This window comes from Thunnus thynnus, chromosome 7 (assembly GCF_963924715.1).
Source record: "Thunnus thynnus chromosome 7, fThuThy2.1, whole genome shotgun sequence".
Taxonomy (NCBI): domain Eukaryota; kingdom Metazoa; phylum Chordata; class Actinopteri; order Scombriformes; family Scombridae; genus Thunnus; species Thunnus thynnus.
Genome location: NC_089523.1, coordinates 6,515,021 through 6,533,646, shown reverse-complemented (window position 1 = coordinate 6,533,646; position 18,626 = coordinate 6,515,021). Strand labels below are relative to the sequence as shown.

The following is an 18,626-nucleotide window of genomic DNA, read 5'->3' as shown; positions in this document are numbered from 1 at the left end:
TTCTCAGTTTGCTCATTTTCTAAATTGCTTTGAAGCATTTTTTTAGCACTTTCTCATTGCAAACTTCTTGAAGCAATCTTACACATGCTGAAAAATATCCAACTTGGTTGAAGGAAAGTAATTATAAGCACATCATGTAGCCTGGGTGTGAGGTTATCAGGAAAACAGCATAAATGAAAAAAGGTAACACTTGCACACTTGCTCCAAGGGAGAACACCAACTTGGGCTAGACAAGCATGTACCAGTCAGGACTGTCAGATCAAAACCAGTTTGACTGAAACTTCATTTCAATGGCACATGTCTTTGCCCTCTAAGGCATATCACTTGGCGGGTTGTAACAGGCCATCTGCTACACCATATTCTGGTTATGTGGAGGACCAACAGCGCAGGAATAAAAGGGTTAACCTCCCTTTGCTACAGTAGAGTTTGAAGGAATGCTGGAGCACCTGTCAGACTTCATTTACAAGATGACTTGTTATCTGCCCAGCTCACTTTCATATGGGAGGCTACTGGCTGCAACAACCTCCCTCTGAATTGGCAGTACAACAAAAGATCTTCCAGCATCAACAGATATAGTACATATGTGGAAGTTTGTGTGCTTGTTGCCCGATAAAATACAAATACAAAAAAAAAAGATTCAAAGCACTGCGTCAAAAGTTAGAATGGCTTTATTGGACGTTGTAGTCTTTTCAAATGAAGGACCTGAGCTTTGGTTATTGTTTAACATGGACGTTTGAATAGTGGTTGAACACTGTGTTTTATACTACATCACCTATCTCGAGCCAACATCAGATGGTACCATTCAGTGAATTCATAGCAGTGTGTCTGTGATTCAGATCTTATTGAAGGCAGCCACATCCACAGACTGAACATATTCCTCGAAGGCGGTGATGGCTTCCTCCAGCAGGTCTGTGCCGACTTTATCATCCTCCACCACGCATCCTATCTGGAGCTTCTTGATGCCGTAGCCCACTGGGACCAGCTTGGACTGCCCCCACAGCAGCCCGTCCATGATGACGCTGCGGACGCACTCCTCCAGCTTGCCCATGTCCGTCTCGTCGTCCCAGGGCTTAACGTCAAGCAGGATGGAGGACTTGGCGATGAGAGCTGGCTTCTTAGACTTCTTGGCGGCGTACTCGGCGAGGCGCTGCTCCTTGATTCTAGCTGCCTCTGCGCTCTCGGCCTCGTCATCCGAGCCAAATAGGTCGATGTCGTCATCGCTGGTGTTGTTTGTTGAGGCGGGGGGTGAGTCTGGCAGGGCAAACTGACCCTTAGCTAACGGGAGGTTGGCTCTTTCCCTCTGGAAAGACTTGATGTGATTGTACCAGCGCAGGAGGTGGCACAAAGTCTGTGAGGGAGCAGAAGGGATGGTGTCAAACACTGCTGTGTCAGCCTGGGATGCGGCAAAGCCCTCGATGTAGCTTTTGTCTGCCAGGAAGTCATTGAGGGCTTTCAGACCTTCTGGTGTGCTCATGTCACCAAACACAGTTTTTGTGGCAGTTGGGCGGGAGACCGGAGCCTGTAGGGATTCATCTTGCGTGGGGAACTTGTGCTTGGCGACTTCCTGCATGGGGACGTCATGTGTGAGGGGGATTTCAGCAGTGTGGCCACTGGAAGAACCAAGGCAACAAAGCAACAGGTAATGAGTCATGGAGCTTAATTACCATGCACTAACCCCAAGGCACAAGTAACCTAAATTAAGAACAGGCATGCATGTACAAGCCCACACACAGATGCACACCATTCACGTCAAGAACACAATGGAGTCTTATTAATTTTTAATTCTTCTGACTTTAGTAAAAAAACAGACTCATTCCTCATATATAGTCCAGATAGGTCCGTTAGTTTTCTCATGCACCAGCTAAGCAGATCATCTGCAGCACACTTCAACCACATCACCAAACATCCAGTATCTTTATAACAAATTTCAAGCCCGTATATTTTTCTTATCAATCTAATTGTTTTCTGTTCTGAAAATATAAACTGCTCTGTATTATCTGGGTAGAGGTTTTAAGTTTAGGAAGGTGAAATCACAGGAAGGGCTCGACGTCCATCTCCAGGGCCGAGCAGGGCATGGTCAGCTCGAAGCGGTTGATGACGTCTGGATGGAGGACCCCGAGACGCCCGACGCTCTTTCCATGGACAAAGATCTCTGCGCAGCGCCCAGGGAAGAAGGTGCAATCTGAAAGAAGAATAAACAAACAAAAAAATATATAAAATGAATCAATGAGAGGAGGGTTCCAAATGGATTTTGGCCTCAGTTCCACCAAACTAATATTAGGTTCATGTGATTAAGCGGACTACACCTAGCATTGACTCACTTAAACCCACATTACATCCTTTTGTGATATTAACATCCTATCAAAGCAACAATTATCACCTTGAATAGCTTGTTTGCAATCGATGAGTATCCAAACAAACTATTTTTGACCAACGTGTTACTATCCAACATGCCATCTGTTTGATCAGGGTGTTTCTTGGATCATTTTTCTAACACTTCACATAGTTGTTCCATGAATAATTGAGGTTTATTGCTGAAGCAGTGGTTCTTTAGATTTTCTTTCTTTAAAGGATCAATGACATCCTTAGTGTCAAGCGCTCAGCTTTACAAAGATCATGAGTCAGTCACAGTGTGGGAGGTACTGTACTGCCCTTCTTGTAGGTGCTTCCTTGATTTTCTCTTGATAGTCATTCATTCACCTCCATCAATTTATTTCAAACAAACTCAACACCTGAAAAGCATTGCTTCCTGTGCACCAAAGAAGTCCTTCCAGACACTCCTGGACTGGGTATTAAACTGGATGTCTATAGTTTAATATCAATCATTGACAGAGCAGTAAAATGAACACTGTTTATGAGAAAATGTCACAGGTCATTACTCTAAAGCAGCCACCTCCAGAAGCGATGTGACCATAATTGGATTTTCAGTCTCGGTCACTTTCACACAGATTTCTCCTTCTGATTAAAATCTGATGGTCCACTATGTATATCACAGTCATGAGTAAAGGCCACTGAGACAAATACTTCGATCCAGATGGAATAAAAAGCCTCCATCAGTAGTGAGATGGAAACACTCTCACTTGTTGACGTGAGAGGCGTTTGCTCACTTTGTTCAAAAATACTGACATGCAAACAGACAGAAAGACAGACTTGTCAGAGATTAAACAAGATACAGGGGTTGCTATGACAACAGCCCCACACGCAGAGACATGGCATTCTCCCATAGTGCATCGCTTCTTCCCACGCTGCCTTGCTAATGGGTTCCAGATCCCACTGCTTAGATGTTAACTCATCACTATGGATGAAGGCTTACAAAACACAGTGTGTGTGTGTGTGTGTGTGTGTGTGTGTGTGCTCACGCATGCGTGAGGAGGCAGCTAAAGAAGGGAAATTCAACCATTTATTTCACTTGCCTTTGCTGTGTCTGTTAGGTGTATTAAATCGGTGGAATGTGCTTGCGTCGGTTCACACGTCATCTACTTGTACCATAAGCGGGATGCCATGGCAACTATATAAATAGCTCTGGTACATCTTAAATAACCAATCAGTCAATGAAAATCCTACACTTGAGCCAGGCCACTTTCCGCCCACTCGCCTCCAACTTTCAGCAAAGCTTTCAGCAGAATGGAGAGTTAGACCAATGCATGAGATAGCCACTAGAACTGGTGGATATTGCTATTATAGCTTTCATAATCATTTAGTCAATTGGACAGAGAAATCACACAGGTTCTTACTGGAGCTAGGAAAACCTGCAGAATACCTCATCCTGCATTAAAGGTATACTATGCAGGATTTTCCTAAAAAAAAAAACAAACAATGTATAGACTCATACAAAAGTAATCCCTCTCGATCATCACTTATGACCCACTAGAAGTGTGTGGGGGTGTATTTATCTGCAGAGACCCTGTCCTCTGCCTGTATTTTATTATTGTTTTGATCTGTTCAGGACACTTCTGGGTGTCAACCTTTGGGCAGTGTGTGTGTAGCTCCCAGCCAACAACAGCGTGCAGGGTGTGAGGTCGGGACCTGTAGCGTAGCGACCAGGTTACATAGCTGTCTCCATCTCTCTCCTCTGCTCCGCTCTGCTTTCTGTCTCATCTATTTACTAAAGGAAGGAATATATGTATGTATGTATGTATGTATGTATGTATGTATGTATGTATGTATGTCCTTCACATATATCTTGAACCGCTGATCCAATCGACTTCACACTTGGCGGGTAGTGTTAGCAGCACATTTAGCAGATCATCATCAGAAGTCAATGACACAGGAGGCATTCAGGTACATTGTTGAGCATAGGTCACCCACGTTTTGGTAGCACTCAGAGCCCAATACACAACTGTAGTTATGCACGTAAAACGGAGCAAATACTTCACAGGCAGTTCAAAACCAGTTTGTCTCATATGTTCCGAGACCGTGAAGCGCCACAACAGACAAAGCACAAATCTTTGGAGCAAACATACCCACTCAATCCAAACTGAAGGCACAGAAAAAAGGAATGATCTAAGAGCCCAATATGATTGATCCACTTTATTTTAGGATGCACATTATCTTATTTTTAAATCCAACCCTTATTTTACTTGAAATGAGAAAAGAACATTTACTATTAGAGTACTTATTATTTATAACATCTGTGTATAATAGAATGTTAGTTTCTTTCATGTTGTTTTCTGTATATACTCAGTCACTCCTCACATCAACTGTATGAACTTTTCTATGTGTTGAAAGAGCGGTCGGAGGACAAGCAATCGGCCCATTCCGAACAGGCACGTTTTGAATGGGCACTACACTAGTGGGTGTAGAAGGAGCTGCAGGTGTGTGTGTCTACTTGACCGAGGGCGGGGCTGAGCTATACACATGCAGAGCACAGAGGCCATAGTGGATAGATGAAGTTCTGCATTCACAAAAAATCTGGCAATGCAGAACCTTCCTGCAAGGTTGTGCAGAGATGCGGGCGTGTTTATTTGTGCTTTAGCTAAATGATTACTAGTATTGTTGACTTTCAAGGTATTTCAATGTTGAGCTTTAGAGTTTTGTTTGCCATTTTCAAGGCTTTTCAATGCAGAGAATATATTTCTTGAAATAAAATGCAGGGATGTGTTGAAAACCATCACATTTAAAGGCTATCCAGTTTAATTCCTGGTCTGGTTTTTGTGGTTTTGTCCATTTCTTTGAGTTTTCATCACATTGTGTTCACTTAGGTAACTTCTAAGTTATGTGAATTCCGTGACATTTCTAAAACAAGTCAGACGGGGAAAACAACACAAGCAGTGACAATGTTAAAAAATGAGACTGGCAATAATCTATAATTATGTTATTGTCAACAAATCCCACAGAAAGACCAAAACCAACAATGAGTTAGTCTGTCTTTTAATACGTTTTGACAGGTCAAGAATTCATACATTCATTTTTAAAAAGACTAGCTAGGCAACATCATTTCTAGCAAACAATACCCAACAAAAGTTAATAGTGCATTTGCAGGTTAAAACACATTTGGTGTTCTAGCGAGTATTTCCAGCAGCAGGGTTTGGCTACACAGACAATATTTGTTAGTAGGTTCAGTTCATTGTTGGTTTTAGTCATTTAATAGGATTTGACAATAAGAAAAACATAGAATATCACCAGTTTTATGCTTTAACAACAATTTAACCTAACACTTTGTTTGGAGGTAAACCTGAAACTAAGTGTTCCTGAAATGTTGGTATCAATCCCTCATTGTGCAGGAAAACTGTGTGCACACAACTACAACAAGTTCAGTAAGTTTAACAATGAGGCCGATCTGTACGCTGTGATGTATGTTTACAATGGACAGTTTGGGTAACATTACAGCTCTCTTTCATCCTCACTTGTTATTTAACACCTGTCTAGTGTCAGCTCATGTTTCTGACTTCTTTTTAGTAACATAGCCTGCCAGATCTCAGCAATTAACTTTTGTCAGTACTATATCATTACAACATACTTAGATTTAAGACTTAAGTTGTAAATAACCAGAATTATCCTTTACCAGCAGCAAACTGAAGCCTTCAATCACTAAACAACAGTACCGACCTTCAAAAATGCATATAGGCTGACCACTTAAGGTCAATTACTGAAGTAAGAGGAGTCACATGAACACAGGCTCTTTCCTAACAAAGGATGTATGGTCCAAGACTTGAGATTGGACACAGTTGTTAAGTGAAACATGGGCATCTGTCTCTTAAGTGGTTTCTTCCTCCACTTGTGATCCCCTTACTCGTTATTTCATGCTTTTCTCCCTGCTGACTGGAGGAAGCTCAGCTGACATGTATTCCCTTTGTGGACATGTGAGCCACTTACTCTCACTGTGCTGGGAGTGATGGTGAGTTAGCTGTAATGCCGTTTTACCTTGGTGATGGACACATCCTGAGGGTGTGAGTCTGTGTCAGGTGAGCTTTTTAACTGGGTCAAGACCTCGTAATGGGGGTCGAGGACATGCTGACCTATGCAGTGAGGGATTAGGCTAATGGTGCCTGAAGTGTGGAAAAAAAAACGGCAGAAAGGACTGAGTGTGTGTGTGTGTGTGTGTCCAGTGTGTTTTGCATTACTGTGAGAGCATGTCCATTTCAGTTCCCTTTTAAGCATGCTTGCCTGTCAGATGGACAGTCTGAGCACCCATGGGTGGGTGTTATATGTCCCAGTCTGTCTCGCTGCTCAGCACTGCAGTGGGTGACGTGACTCCCATGCACTCTCCCACACTGCAGACTTTACGAGCTCTCATACCCTTTCTTGCTTACGCCTCCAGCCGTCGCTCTGTCGCTCTCCTGTCACCCCCACCCCTCTCTTTTTCTGCACTCTCTAGTCTCATATCATGTCTTCTTCCGCTCCCCTGTCTGCCGTCCCCCTTCCTCGCTGCTCTCATTCACTGATACTTGAGCCCATTGATTTGCAGTCTGAATGGGCCAGCAGAGCCAGAGTGGATATCCTGCAGTGTGACCTTGGAGCATGCAAGCCAAGGAGAGGAGGAGGGGGGGGAGAGAGAGAGAAAGTATGGAAAGAGGAAGCACTGATAGAGGAATCCAAAACTCAAAAATGATGTATGAGAGTCTCTCTGGGAAAATAGGATTCGAAATTCATACGGATTGGCCCGTGTGGTGTTTCAGATCCTCCAGCAGAACCTTTCTGATTAACTGATCTCACAGGAACAGATCAGCCTTGCTGGGAAGATGAAACCTCACTGAGTCACACCGCTATCTGCCATCCAACAACAGGACATGACAGCCATCACATTGTAGTTCCATTTAAATGTAACTTCATTGCGAGCGTTATTGTGCCAGTCATATGTCAGCACAGGTTAATGTAACCGGACTGTGAGAAATAAAATTAACTTGCGTGGTGTGTACAACAGCCTCTCAGAGTAAAGCTCATCAAATCTCTCAGGAGAGTGCTGATGCAACATGACTCATGCAGCCATCTCGTCCATGATGACTTAAGAGAGAAAACCTTTAAAAACTTGGAAATGTGCACTTTTACTCAGATGCATTGCATTATTAGAGACACCGTGAAGTTGTCTGAAATGAGTTCTTGGCCCATAACCTATAAACCACAAGTGCTGATATGACACCTTTGATTTTTATTGAGCGAAATGATGACAGGAACATTGTACGTCAACGCTATTTGGTTTCCCCTCATAGTCTGGAGGAGAGAGAACGGCATTACCCTGATTCATTAGGGAAGGTGAGGCCATTGCTGATTTTGGAGGTACAACAGAAGACAAATGAAATGGAATAGAGTGAATTGTGGCTCAGAAGGAGTAATAAGCCAGTTTTACCACAGATGTTAAATTGCTTTCAGAGTTTGTAAAGAAAAAAAAATAACACCTGTTTCTCCTTACTTTGTTGTCAGTTTTTCTGAAGTGGTTTCTATTTTAAATGGGTTTAAAACTATCAAATGCCATCACTGTGTGCAGTAAGTTATATACACATTCTACTAAAACCCCTGAAAGTTGCCTATTGTTTACTTCCCTGCCGTCTCCTGTCTGGACTATAAAACCTTTAAGACTCAGTGTTCAACAACTGTTATGGCCAGCTGGAAACATGAAAAGCTGCAGTTATCCCCGTTAATTAAAAAAACTACCATTTTATGTAAGTAACATGCAGTGCCATTGCGCACATTCAACTTGAAGGTGTGTTTTAACATCTGATGACTTTAGAGGTTATCCTTTTTGTTATTAAAAGGTGCCCTGTGGAGTTTTCTTGCCAATAAACAGCTATGTTTATATATAATGTTTCTCACTTTCCTCATAAAACATTTGGAAAGCTGATTTTTGTAATATTTTTAATCCGGCATTGTTTACATTCATGTTTGCTAACTCATGGTTGTCTGCTTATCTGCCTTTGTTGGCGCATCACTATGCTACTGTGGCGCAATAGCGCAAAACTAGCAACAGGAATGTGTACTGTGACGCGTGCATGTGTGCATGATATGAACAAAATGGGGACCCATTCTTAAAATCATTGCTTTATACCACTACTAATAGTCAAAAACTCTACAGGTACCTTTAAGTACTTCTGTTATCAATGAAAAAAAACTAATTAGAAGATGAATGAACAATGTCAAGTCACACTATGAAAAACATTAGAAATTGGTAAATTATTTGGAGCTTCAGAAATAACATTCCTGTGCTAAAGTGAGGTTAGCATCACTGTTAGCACTGTTAGAATCAGTAGTTTTGACAATAAGCCATGTGTCCATTGCCCATATTTGTCTGGATTTTTGGAGAGACGTTAGCAGAAAGCAACAGATGAGAGCAGCAGAAGGGGAATATTTCTCATTTGAATCATTCTGTTGTAAAGATGTACAGGGAGTGTATTCATTTGGAGTGTTTATAATGCTGTGTTAAAGTTGACTCTGGTTGAATGATATGGGTTAGTGAATGAAATATCCAGACATATTATGAGTTCAGTAACTATACTGCCTGAGCAGATTAGACTAGATCGATCATTAAACTATGGTTTCCCAACAATTACATCACAACTTACAAATTTGTTAATTTGCTCAACGTTTAAAAGACAAATAACCAACAATCAAATTTATATCAAATTACAAGTCTAATTTCTTAAAGACGCCATTACTGTTAACTGTTATTGTACGATGAAAAATGAAAATGTAGTTTTGGGCTTCTCTGATTTTGTCTCCACCACAGAGATCAATATTAGATGTTTTTTAGATGTGTATGCCAAATTCTTTGACCAGCTTCTCCACAGATCTAATCTAAACTAACCACCCATGTTGCAAGAACATTTTGAATTGAAGCAAAATTGTGCATGTCACTGCCATGGAAACTGTGTCCCCCTCAATAAAAATTGGGTGCATGATGCCTTGGTAACAAGCACTACAATGCACAGACGCTGCTAGTCATAGACTAGATTTACATAATCTCAACAAAACCTTCCTGTTAACCTCACGTGACCACGATTCATCTGTTCACCAGCTTGGCAAGTAAATAAACAAGTTTTAGATCAAAGGAGCTAAAAATCTGTCACTGGGATTTTCTCTTCACTGCATGAATCCCGTCTTAAGATATTTACCACCAGAGCTAGCACTTTAGTACCAGTACATTCCTAAAGAGCTGCTTGTTGGTTTCCACCCCTGTCCCTCCCAGAGCTTTACCGTCTGCAGCCTGGATGTGGTAGCCGTCTCCTCGGGCTGACTTCACCTCCAGCAGCTGCATTGTCCGGTCCAGCAGGCCGTGGATCACCTCGAAGCCCGGACTCTTGTTGTAGTAAACGGCACAGAAACGCCGGCTGTTCCTCGCCCCGACATCTGGTTGGTGGGATGAGGGGGAGTGTTGGGGACATATTGAAACCAATGACTTAGTGATATATTTACTCAATGTATGCCATTCATCTAGTGATATGATAAAAATGATTATGTTTGCCTTATTTATAATTGTCATATTTATGGCAGATTAATAAACTGGTTGTCTATGGTAGCCTGAATGGATCATAATGTGATACTTTGGTCAGATTCCTCATTTACTGAAAGCAATAAATCAAACAGAGTTTTAGCATCCCAGCATCTAAATGATGTTTCAGGGACTATTTTCAAAAAAAAACTTGATATTTCACATTGGAATTAAAAAACTATTATCCGCTTCAGTTAAAAAATATCAGTATGGAAACTGGATTTCATACCCAATTTTAATGGTGTGTTAGGCACAGTGTGTATGTGTGATGTAAGGTAAAATGATCTTCTCCATCACTTCATACATGCAGATGCCTACCTTTGGTCTCATCCTTCAGCACCACGTCAGATATCTCAAACAGTTTGAGGGGAAGGGGCATCTTCCTGTTGGCAGCTATGGTTTTCAGCAGGCCTGGCAGCAAGGTGGTGCGTGCCACCTGGTGGAGAAATACAGTAGTTTGGTTAGAAACATAGCTCAAGTCTGTTAGAGACTAACAGAGTGCCCTCTTGTGGAAAAATAACACCACAACTTGTGAGAGAGTGAAACACCTATCACTTGGTTTCTGTTTAGTTTTTGACTTTCCAGTGTTTTTTTTGGCTAAAGCAATGTTCTAGAGATAACAACACTGTTGTACATCTACATCTAAACTCCTGAAACAGTCCAGTTTTATTTATGGAATACTCTACATTACCTGGAACTCTGCTGTCTTGGGGTTGGAGATGTGAACTGCCCTCGTCTCTGACATCTTCTTCCCAAGCTTGTCTGCTATATCTTCTTCAGAACACTACAGGAATAGAAGGGAGAGCAAAAAACTACTTTTCGTGGCATTTTTGTTTTCATTCATTTGATTTTTTTTATTATTGCGTCTCTTTCTTACCAGGGCAAAGTTGAGAGCCTCTGTGAACCCAGCAGCTGCCAGGTCTTGTCTCAACAGCTCTGTCAGTTTATTCAGTGGAAACTATGAACAAATACAAACATATTTGATGAGATATGATGCTATTTGGTTAGACACACATCAAACATGCACACACAGAAGCAAACCCAGGTACCTGGTTGGCTACAGTGTAGGTGCGTGGTGTGGTACGGGTGATGTTGTTGAAACCGTAGGCCATGGCAGCATCCTCCATGATGTCACAGGCGTGGATGACGTCCGAGCGCGTGGGCGGGATCTCGACCTCGATCTCGTCGCCATTACCTGTAGCTTGGGATCTCAGGCACATCCTGGTGAGCAGCTGGGCGATTTTCTCAGTTGACTCACTGTCGGGAGAAAACAAAACATACGCTGTTCATTGTAAAGTATGAATTATCATGTTTCTGATGATGCACTGACACCATGGAGCTGTGGAACAGGAAGTGCTTTTCGAAGTAAAATGTGATGAAGAGGATGAGCAGTGAAAATGTTATCAGATAGGAGGAAATAACTTCAGAAATATAACAAGGGCAAACGCTGCTAAATACCAAATTTAAATTATAGCTAAGAGCACAAACAGCTTCATCTTGCTACCCTCAAAACTAGAATCAGGCTGAAAGACACAAGAGTTAAAAAGTGTAACTGTGTGTAAGAAGAAGAAGAGCACAGAAGCAAAATCTTAAATGAAACCCGAGAATATTAAATTAATCCCAAAATAGTGAATGGATAAATGGTACACACTTTATTTGATCATGTCTGTGTGTGTGTGTGTTCTTTTTTTAATAAGCGTGCTGTAAAATAGGCTTTAGATTAGTGCTAGACATTCATAAAGTGTAGGATTAGTCGCAGGATGACTGAACTCGATTGTACAGGTCTACCAAATGAAACCGCTAATTCTATTAATTTGCTTTGATATGTTGATGAAAAATTTGCAATTAAAACAAAATGCAACCAATGTTTACCCAACAATTTTTACTCCCAGTTGGTAATTTGATCAACTGAATGACTTACTTGATGCCAACTTTGCGGTTGATAAACTCACTGGACATCTTCTCCTTCCTGTAAGCCAGCTCCTAAAGTACAAACCATGAAATGAAAGCAGATAATTAAGAGAAATTTATGCCACATTAAAAAAAAAAAAAAGACAAGAGTACAAGATGATTGTAGTGAATACAGTACTGGGTAGATGCAGGTCTTGCCGTCTGGATACACCACTTCAGCCTCCTCCACCCTGAAAGAGCAAGAGAGAAGAAAACACCACCTTCACTATCGTCCTCCAGTCATTTATTGAACTTTTATGATGGAATTGGATAGATTTCTATCACTTCATTTGAAGAGAATAGATCAATATCTATAACAAAGAGCAGAGAAAGAAAGTCTTAGAAGAGTGGATTAGTATTTGACATTATTAATAGTAATTACTGTTGCTGACTGTTGGCTAATGCTAGCAAGATTTCATGCTGTTTGAAGATGAAAAACTGCACTTGAAACATCGCTGAGAGATGGTGGTTGCCACACCCAAATATCTGATGTCAGAGCTGGGTCATTTTCAGCAAGACAAAGCCAACAGGAAGTTAATAAATGAATTATAGGGCATTAAAAAATGGGGGCAAATCTTAGAATCTGAACGGTGTATTCAACTGTGGCTGAAAGGCTTTTAAGCAGGTCCAGCTGACAGCTGATGGAGAGCAGCTGCAGCCGGGTGTGGCCAGTAGTGGGCAACTAAAGCAAGCCAGAGTAATTAAACACATTTCCATTGCTCTGTCAGCAAAACCATTTTCTGCCCTGAGCATGTTTCAAAATGATTCACAATAATCAGATGTTTTTAGTCATTTTGCACATCAACATGCTGAGATGGAATCCTGAGTTACTGTCTGTCTCCAGAGAGATGAGAAACCAGCATACCAGACAAATATGTGACTTACGTGAAAGGCTGTGAACAATACTCGCTGAACATGGTTACCATCATGTCCAACACGATCTTTGCCTGGAGAAACACGGTCAGGTTTAGTCAGATGTTCATGTTAACATCGATAGAACAACTTTTTATGTGATTTTTCTCCTCTCAGTTGTACCTTGGTCAGGTCTGTGGCCGTGCACTCGATGAAGACGTTCTTTGTCTTTAGCGTGATTTTTGAGTGGTCCCCTGGAAAAAAGAAATGAATATTTGCCATCACAAAACAGAAGGCATTCAGAAAAACTGAAACTACATATTTTCATGCTGGTATGAGAGATCTCTGATGTTTCTGTATGTCAGATGTTTCCAAGCTCACAATTTAAGAAAAAGACATTTAAGAAAAATGAAGCTAGAAGTGAAAACAGACTCGGTGCTCACCATTGATGATGGGAGGCATGGACAAGACGATGCCATTGCTGTCGTAGATGACGGGGTACACAGGCTTGTCTTCAATAATGTGAAGGTAGTGCCTCAGGTGGCTGTCTGTCTGTATGAGCCAAGAGAACAACAACAGCTTAGCAAAGCTCAAGAAACAACTTTCTCATCTGACCAACATCCAGCCGATTAGCTGCTCACCTTATAGAGGCTCATGAGCTGGGTGGCCGTGTACTCTTTGGCCTGGTTGAGGGGTATGAAGCTGATGTCTCCGGGAGGTTTGGCGGTGTATGTGAAAGGACCTGAGATGGTGTCCAGGTCATGGGTCCCGATCGCCACCAGGCTCCTCTTCCTGCACAAACATAGTTAACGGCTTAATATTATTGACATTATGGTGATTTTTATCAACAACAACTTCTTTGATAAGGATCAAAGTGGTGTGTTTTTGCCATGGTGTAGGAGGAAAGTGACGATGTGTTTTGACATTCTCCATTTACAGAAGAATGAGCAGTCTACACTACTACAACAATTAGTTGATTAATTGATTGGTTGATTGACAGAGAGACCAAGACAACTATTTAGTCACTTTTAAAGCAAAAATGCCAAATACTTATTGGTTGTAGCTTCTCAAATGTGAGGATATGAAACCTTTCTGTGTCATACATGATAGTAAACTGAACATCTCTGGATTCCAGGCTGTTAAACAGACAAAATAAGACATTTGAAGACATCTCCTTGGGCTCTAAGAAATTATAACAGGCATTTTTTTAAACTATTTTCTGTCATTTTATAGACAAAATGATTAATCAATAGTAAAAATAATCATTAGTTGCAGCCCTAATGGTATGTTTATTGTAATGAAGGAGTCCATCACCCAATGCAACAGTCTAGATAAAAAAGATGTAAATAAATAACAGGCTTTGTCCTTTAAAATAGATATTATTACTTGATTCTACTCTAATATGTCAGAACCAGTTTTTTCTACAGGGTTTCTGTTATGGAAACAGTAAAGTGCCAGTAAAGGAACTTGAAACAAAACATGAATAGGTAGCATCTGTACGGTGCTTCCACCAAATTGTTCGAAGCATATTTTCAGCAAAGTGCTAGAAACAAGTTCAGGTCACATAAGGCAGCTGCATGTGCCACACTGCTACACATAGGAGAAGGTTACAGAAAGTATTCCAGGTACGATGTAGTTGTTAGTGTGACCGCTGGTCCTCTCACCTGCAGATGTTCTGATGTAGTTTCTCCTGCAGCTCGATGAAGCTGTCATAGCGCTCCTGTGTGAAGGTGATGTTCCTCAACACTGCTGCCACAGCGTGGGGTCGCACTGCCGCTGTCTGTGCAGAACAAACATACTGGTAACAAACTACCTGAGTACCGAGGTAAAACAGATTTATTTGATCTGTAAACTGATGACAGCTTCAGGCCACAAACTATTTGTTTGCTATTAAAAATTCTGACTGTTACCACCCACCTCCTTGGTGATGATCAGCTTCTGAGCCTCCCCGCTGGCTGGGCTGACACGTCTGTAGCGAGGGGCCTCCAACCTGGAACATGAATACCATCTCTGTAGCAACAGTAAAGCAAGTCTGCATGCAACACACTCATGATGGATGGATGTTAATGCCATCATGGAAAAGACATCTGAATTATGCTGCTAAGTTTATGTGTTGTGTCAGCACTGGATACAACTGGTCAGTGGTAGCATGAACCTAATAATCACCCTGACTAAGACTTAGCAAGTACAATAGGGCTTTATATGGTATGCCCCATTCTATGAAACAGTGTGGCACTCACTTATTCTTGAAGACCTGCAGTCCACGGACCAGACCTTCCAGACACAGCAGGTCATAGCGGTTAGCTGGTACATCGATCTTGTACAGGATGACATCAGATGCTCCTGCTGCCTTGGTGTCACCCTGCTCCCTGCTGATGATCTCCTTCTCTGAAGTCTGCATTGGGGTCACAACAAGGACTTCATCAAAAAGATGGATTCATAATTTTTCAGTTCTGTCTTAAAACAACAGTCACGTGACTGAATGAACATTGAAATAGGTTTTTCTTGCCATTATGATTCCTCTTGTTCATATTGGCCATTAGAAGATCCCTTCATAATGCACTTACAAATAAAGTGATGGGAGACAAAATCCACAGTCCTCCTCCTGTGCAAAAATGTATTTAGAAGTTTATCTGAAGCTCATATGAAGCTTCAGTGTCCAAATGAGTCAAATCAAGTAGATATCTTTCAGTGTTACAGTTACAAAAGTACACTTTTTAAGTTCCTTTTTTTTTGTTACTATACTTACACTGCAGCTCAATTGGGAAACACTGTCTGAGGAGAGAGAAGGAAGCCTCATATAAGCTTCACATCAACTTTTAAATGCACAAAATAACTGTGTGGACACACTGTGGATTTTGGCCCCCATCACTTACATTGAAAGCACATTTGAAGAGGATCTGTTATAGCCAGTATGAACAGGAGGAATGATTACAGCAAGGAAAACCTCTGTCAGTGTTCATATGGGCACCTGACTGAAGACAGACTGAGAAAAATTGTGAACCTATCTTTTCAATGTGCATTTTTTTGACACAAATGTAGAGATGTCCTCTCCAGGAGAAGACAGTCTCCGTTCTTTTCCTGATATATCAAGTCAAATGTACACCATGAAAAAGGTCGATTGTAAGCATGAAAAATGACACTTAATAATTCATTTAATAATAACTCACAATTTCATCTAACTCCAGTCCAAATTCAAAGCACAGCTCGTCAAACTCCTCATCAGCTGAAACAAAAGGAACACATTCACTGTTAAAAAAGGTTTACATAGTGTTAAGTTACTTCTCCAACAGCACAAACTCTCCTTTACTGTTCGTGAACAGCAGCCTGTAGAGATTGAGCAGAGGGGACATGATGCAATCACGTTGACATCCAATACAGAGATGTCACACATGTGCACTCATTTGCACTATTTCTTTATCACCACACACACCATGAACAACATAGGAATCAAAGTTATTATTTCTGCCTGAAATGCCATCAAACATTTCATTTTCTCATTCAAGAAGGATAAAGCGAAGCCAGCTAGCCGGCTAGGTAAAGTTAGCCACTCGTGAGCAGCTGCTGTCTTTTAAAGCCAAAATGTAATTTCATAACGACACAGACAGTCTGTCCGTTACTTAAATATGTAGTAGATGTGACTCACTGTATGTTTTGCCCAAAGCTTTGAACAGAAGATCCCTTTTTACACCGACAGTCGGCATGTTTGCTGCTAATCCTCCTCCTCAGCCCTGTGGAAAAGGACCCCACCAGCCGGCTGTAGGCTGTCTGGAGCAGTGCCTGACTGAAAACCAGGCTTTTCACTTCCAGTATTTCTTTATTAGGAACATTGTATCCACCTCTAATCGTTTGCGGATACTTTGAAAGCAGTTTGTGACAAATGTAACTCATCACAGCTCTCCCCTTTGCCACAGAAAAGTGACAAAAATCTCTCATTGTGCACGGTTTATAAGTAATATGTATATATAATTTTTTCTATATTGCTGTATAAAATGATATTGAACCCATATATTTTAAACCTGTATTATTCATTTATTTGTCGTCAATGTACAATTTATAGTTTATAGAATATGAATACATTAAATATACTGTAATAATTAATTTAGCATTTGAATGTGACATTATTTGTAATATAACTAATTATCATCTTTAAAAACAATCAATAACAAATTGCTTTCCAGTGATGTGACACATTTAGAAAATGAAAATATGCAATCTGTTTCATTGTATGTTTAACATCAACCCTTATCTAACTAGCCGTGTTGCCCTACAGCTCCAAATGATAACAAAAAGGACAACTGCAGGGCCCGGAAAAAGCTTATGAACCTGTTCTCAAGGACATTATAGTCCCAAATGAAGAATATTATGTACCTTGATATCATTCAAATTAAATGTACGCCACAACCTTAATCAAAACAACTTTTCCAAACTTCAATCACAAAACCGTACTGCTTTCATATTACACATATAGGTTTGTTATTTTTCATGATGTTACCTGTTAAATACAACATCCTATTGTACAGCTCATACAAACTGTTGTGACACTCTACACTCACAGTCATGATTGTGCACTGTGAGGATAAAAGCCTTGATCAGGGGCACCCTGCATTTCAAAAGGAAATATTTCCTTTTTTTAAAAAAAAACTAAAATTTCATTTTCCTGTTTGAAAAATAAACAGCACTCTCATCAGAGTCATCAGGCATTGTTTGTGAGCCTGAGGAGAACAATCTCAGTACAGTGTTTCTGGTGAAGGCCAGATTGGAGTTTATCAAATGTATTGCTATTATCTAGCACATCTAAAGGTTGCCTAGAGACCACATTTCATGAGACAGAGTTGGAGATGGATGTAGAGTTGTGTGAAAGTAAAGGATCAGAAGCTGAATATGTTTGAAATAATGATGCAGACAGTATCAAAGGACTTATTCACAATGACAAACCTTTCTGAGCAGCACCAAAGGTCTCTTTGTGTTGTACAGTATAGATGACATCTGCATAAGAGAAATGGATTAAAGACAGGACTATCAGGATTTCCATCTAGAGAATTGCTAAAAGAACAGTGTTACATTTAACATTTGTATTGTATGATAAATACTTTCAGTCATACATAGTCAAATGGGAGTAAATAAAGTCATTCTGCAGAACTGCTGAAGAGAACAGATGGTGTTCAGATTATACAATTGATACAAATGTGCTTGAGTCGTCTGACTGGGTGCTTAGTGGTTAAAACTGATGATAGATACATTCCAGTCATGACATGATGGATTAACCATATTCTCCCATTAGTAATCAGACAAAGGAGAGGTGGGAATGAAGGATTACAGTATTATTATGACCAGCACAAGAAAGAGGAGACAGTGGGCAGCGAGCCTCATTTCACCATTTCATTTTTCCAGTAACAAGTCTGTCAGTGAATCTGCCATCTGCTTGTCTTTCTGTAATATATCACACTGCCACTGCATGACACTGCAAGACTGAGTCATCACACTGCCAGTGGCACACACACACACACACACACACACACACACACACACACACAAGATATTGCAGAAATTTTAAACCAGATAAATTGTATATCAGAATCAGAATCAGAATCTGGTTAGCTGCTGCAACTGCCAAGAACAATAGCAGACTGCAGTTTATCATCCGCCGTGCCGAAAAGGTCATCGGCTGCAATCGGCCGTCCCTCCAGGACCTGCACGCCTCCAAGACCCTGAGGCCAGCAGGAAAGATCATGACCGACCCCTCCCACCCAGACACAAAGTTTTTGAAACACACCCTTCCAGCAAAAGGCTGAGGTCAGTCAAGACCAAAACCTCACACCACCAAAACAGTTTCCTCCCATCTGCCTCATCAACATGTTTTTATGTTTTTTATTGTAGAATCTTTTCTTTTTTGATATTA

At 40.9% G+C, this 18,626-nt stretch overlaps 1 protein-coding gene across 1 annotated transcript; it reads right to left on the bottom strand.

Moving 5' to 3' along the window:
• Positions 1-650: 650 nt before the first annotated feature.
• farsb (phenylalanyl-tRNA synthetase subunit beta) lies at positions 651-16,511 on the bottom strand. Its single transcript, XM_067594027.1, has 18 exons — positions 16,371-16,511; positions 15,895-15,950; positions 14,965-15,119; positions 14,642-14,714; positions 14,389-14,504; positions 13,366-13,516; positions 13,168-13,276; positions 12,908-12,978; positions 12,758-12,819; positions 12,012-12,063; positions 11,844-11,905; positions 10,972-11,179; positions 10,800-10,880; positions 10,614-10,706; positions 10,241-10,358; positions 9,628-9,780; positions 2,035-2,182; positions 651-1,610 (listed from the first exon to the last, which is right to left on the bottom strand). Exons 1-18 carry the CDS (start codon positions 16,426-16,428, stop codon positions 833-835), a joined length of 2,544 nt encoding a protein of 847 aa, XP_067450128.1. The 5' UTR covers positions 16,429-16,511; the 3' UTR covers positions 651-832.
• Positions 16,512-18,626: the final 2,115 nt, after the last annotated feature.

Bases quoted from the DNA above. Each gene is read 5' to 3' on its own strand.
- farsb (XM_067594027.1), bottom strand. From the start codon at position 16,428: ATGCCGACTGTCGGTGTAAAAAGGGATCTTCTGTTCAAAGCTTTGGGC. The intron at 14,505-14,641 runs GTGGGTGGTAAC...TGTTCTGCACAG, and splicing joins AGCTGATCATCACCAAGGAG to ACAGCGGCAGTGCGACCCCA. The intron at 10,707-10,799 runs GTAAGAAAGAGA...CTATTCCTGTAG, and splicing joins AGGCTCTCAACTTTGCCCTG to TGTTCTGAAGAAGATATAGC.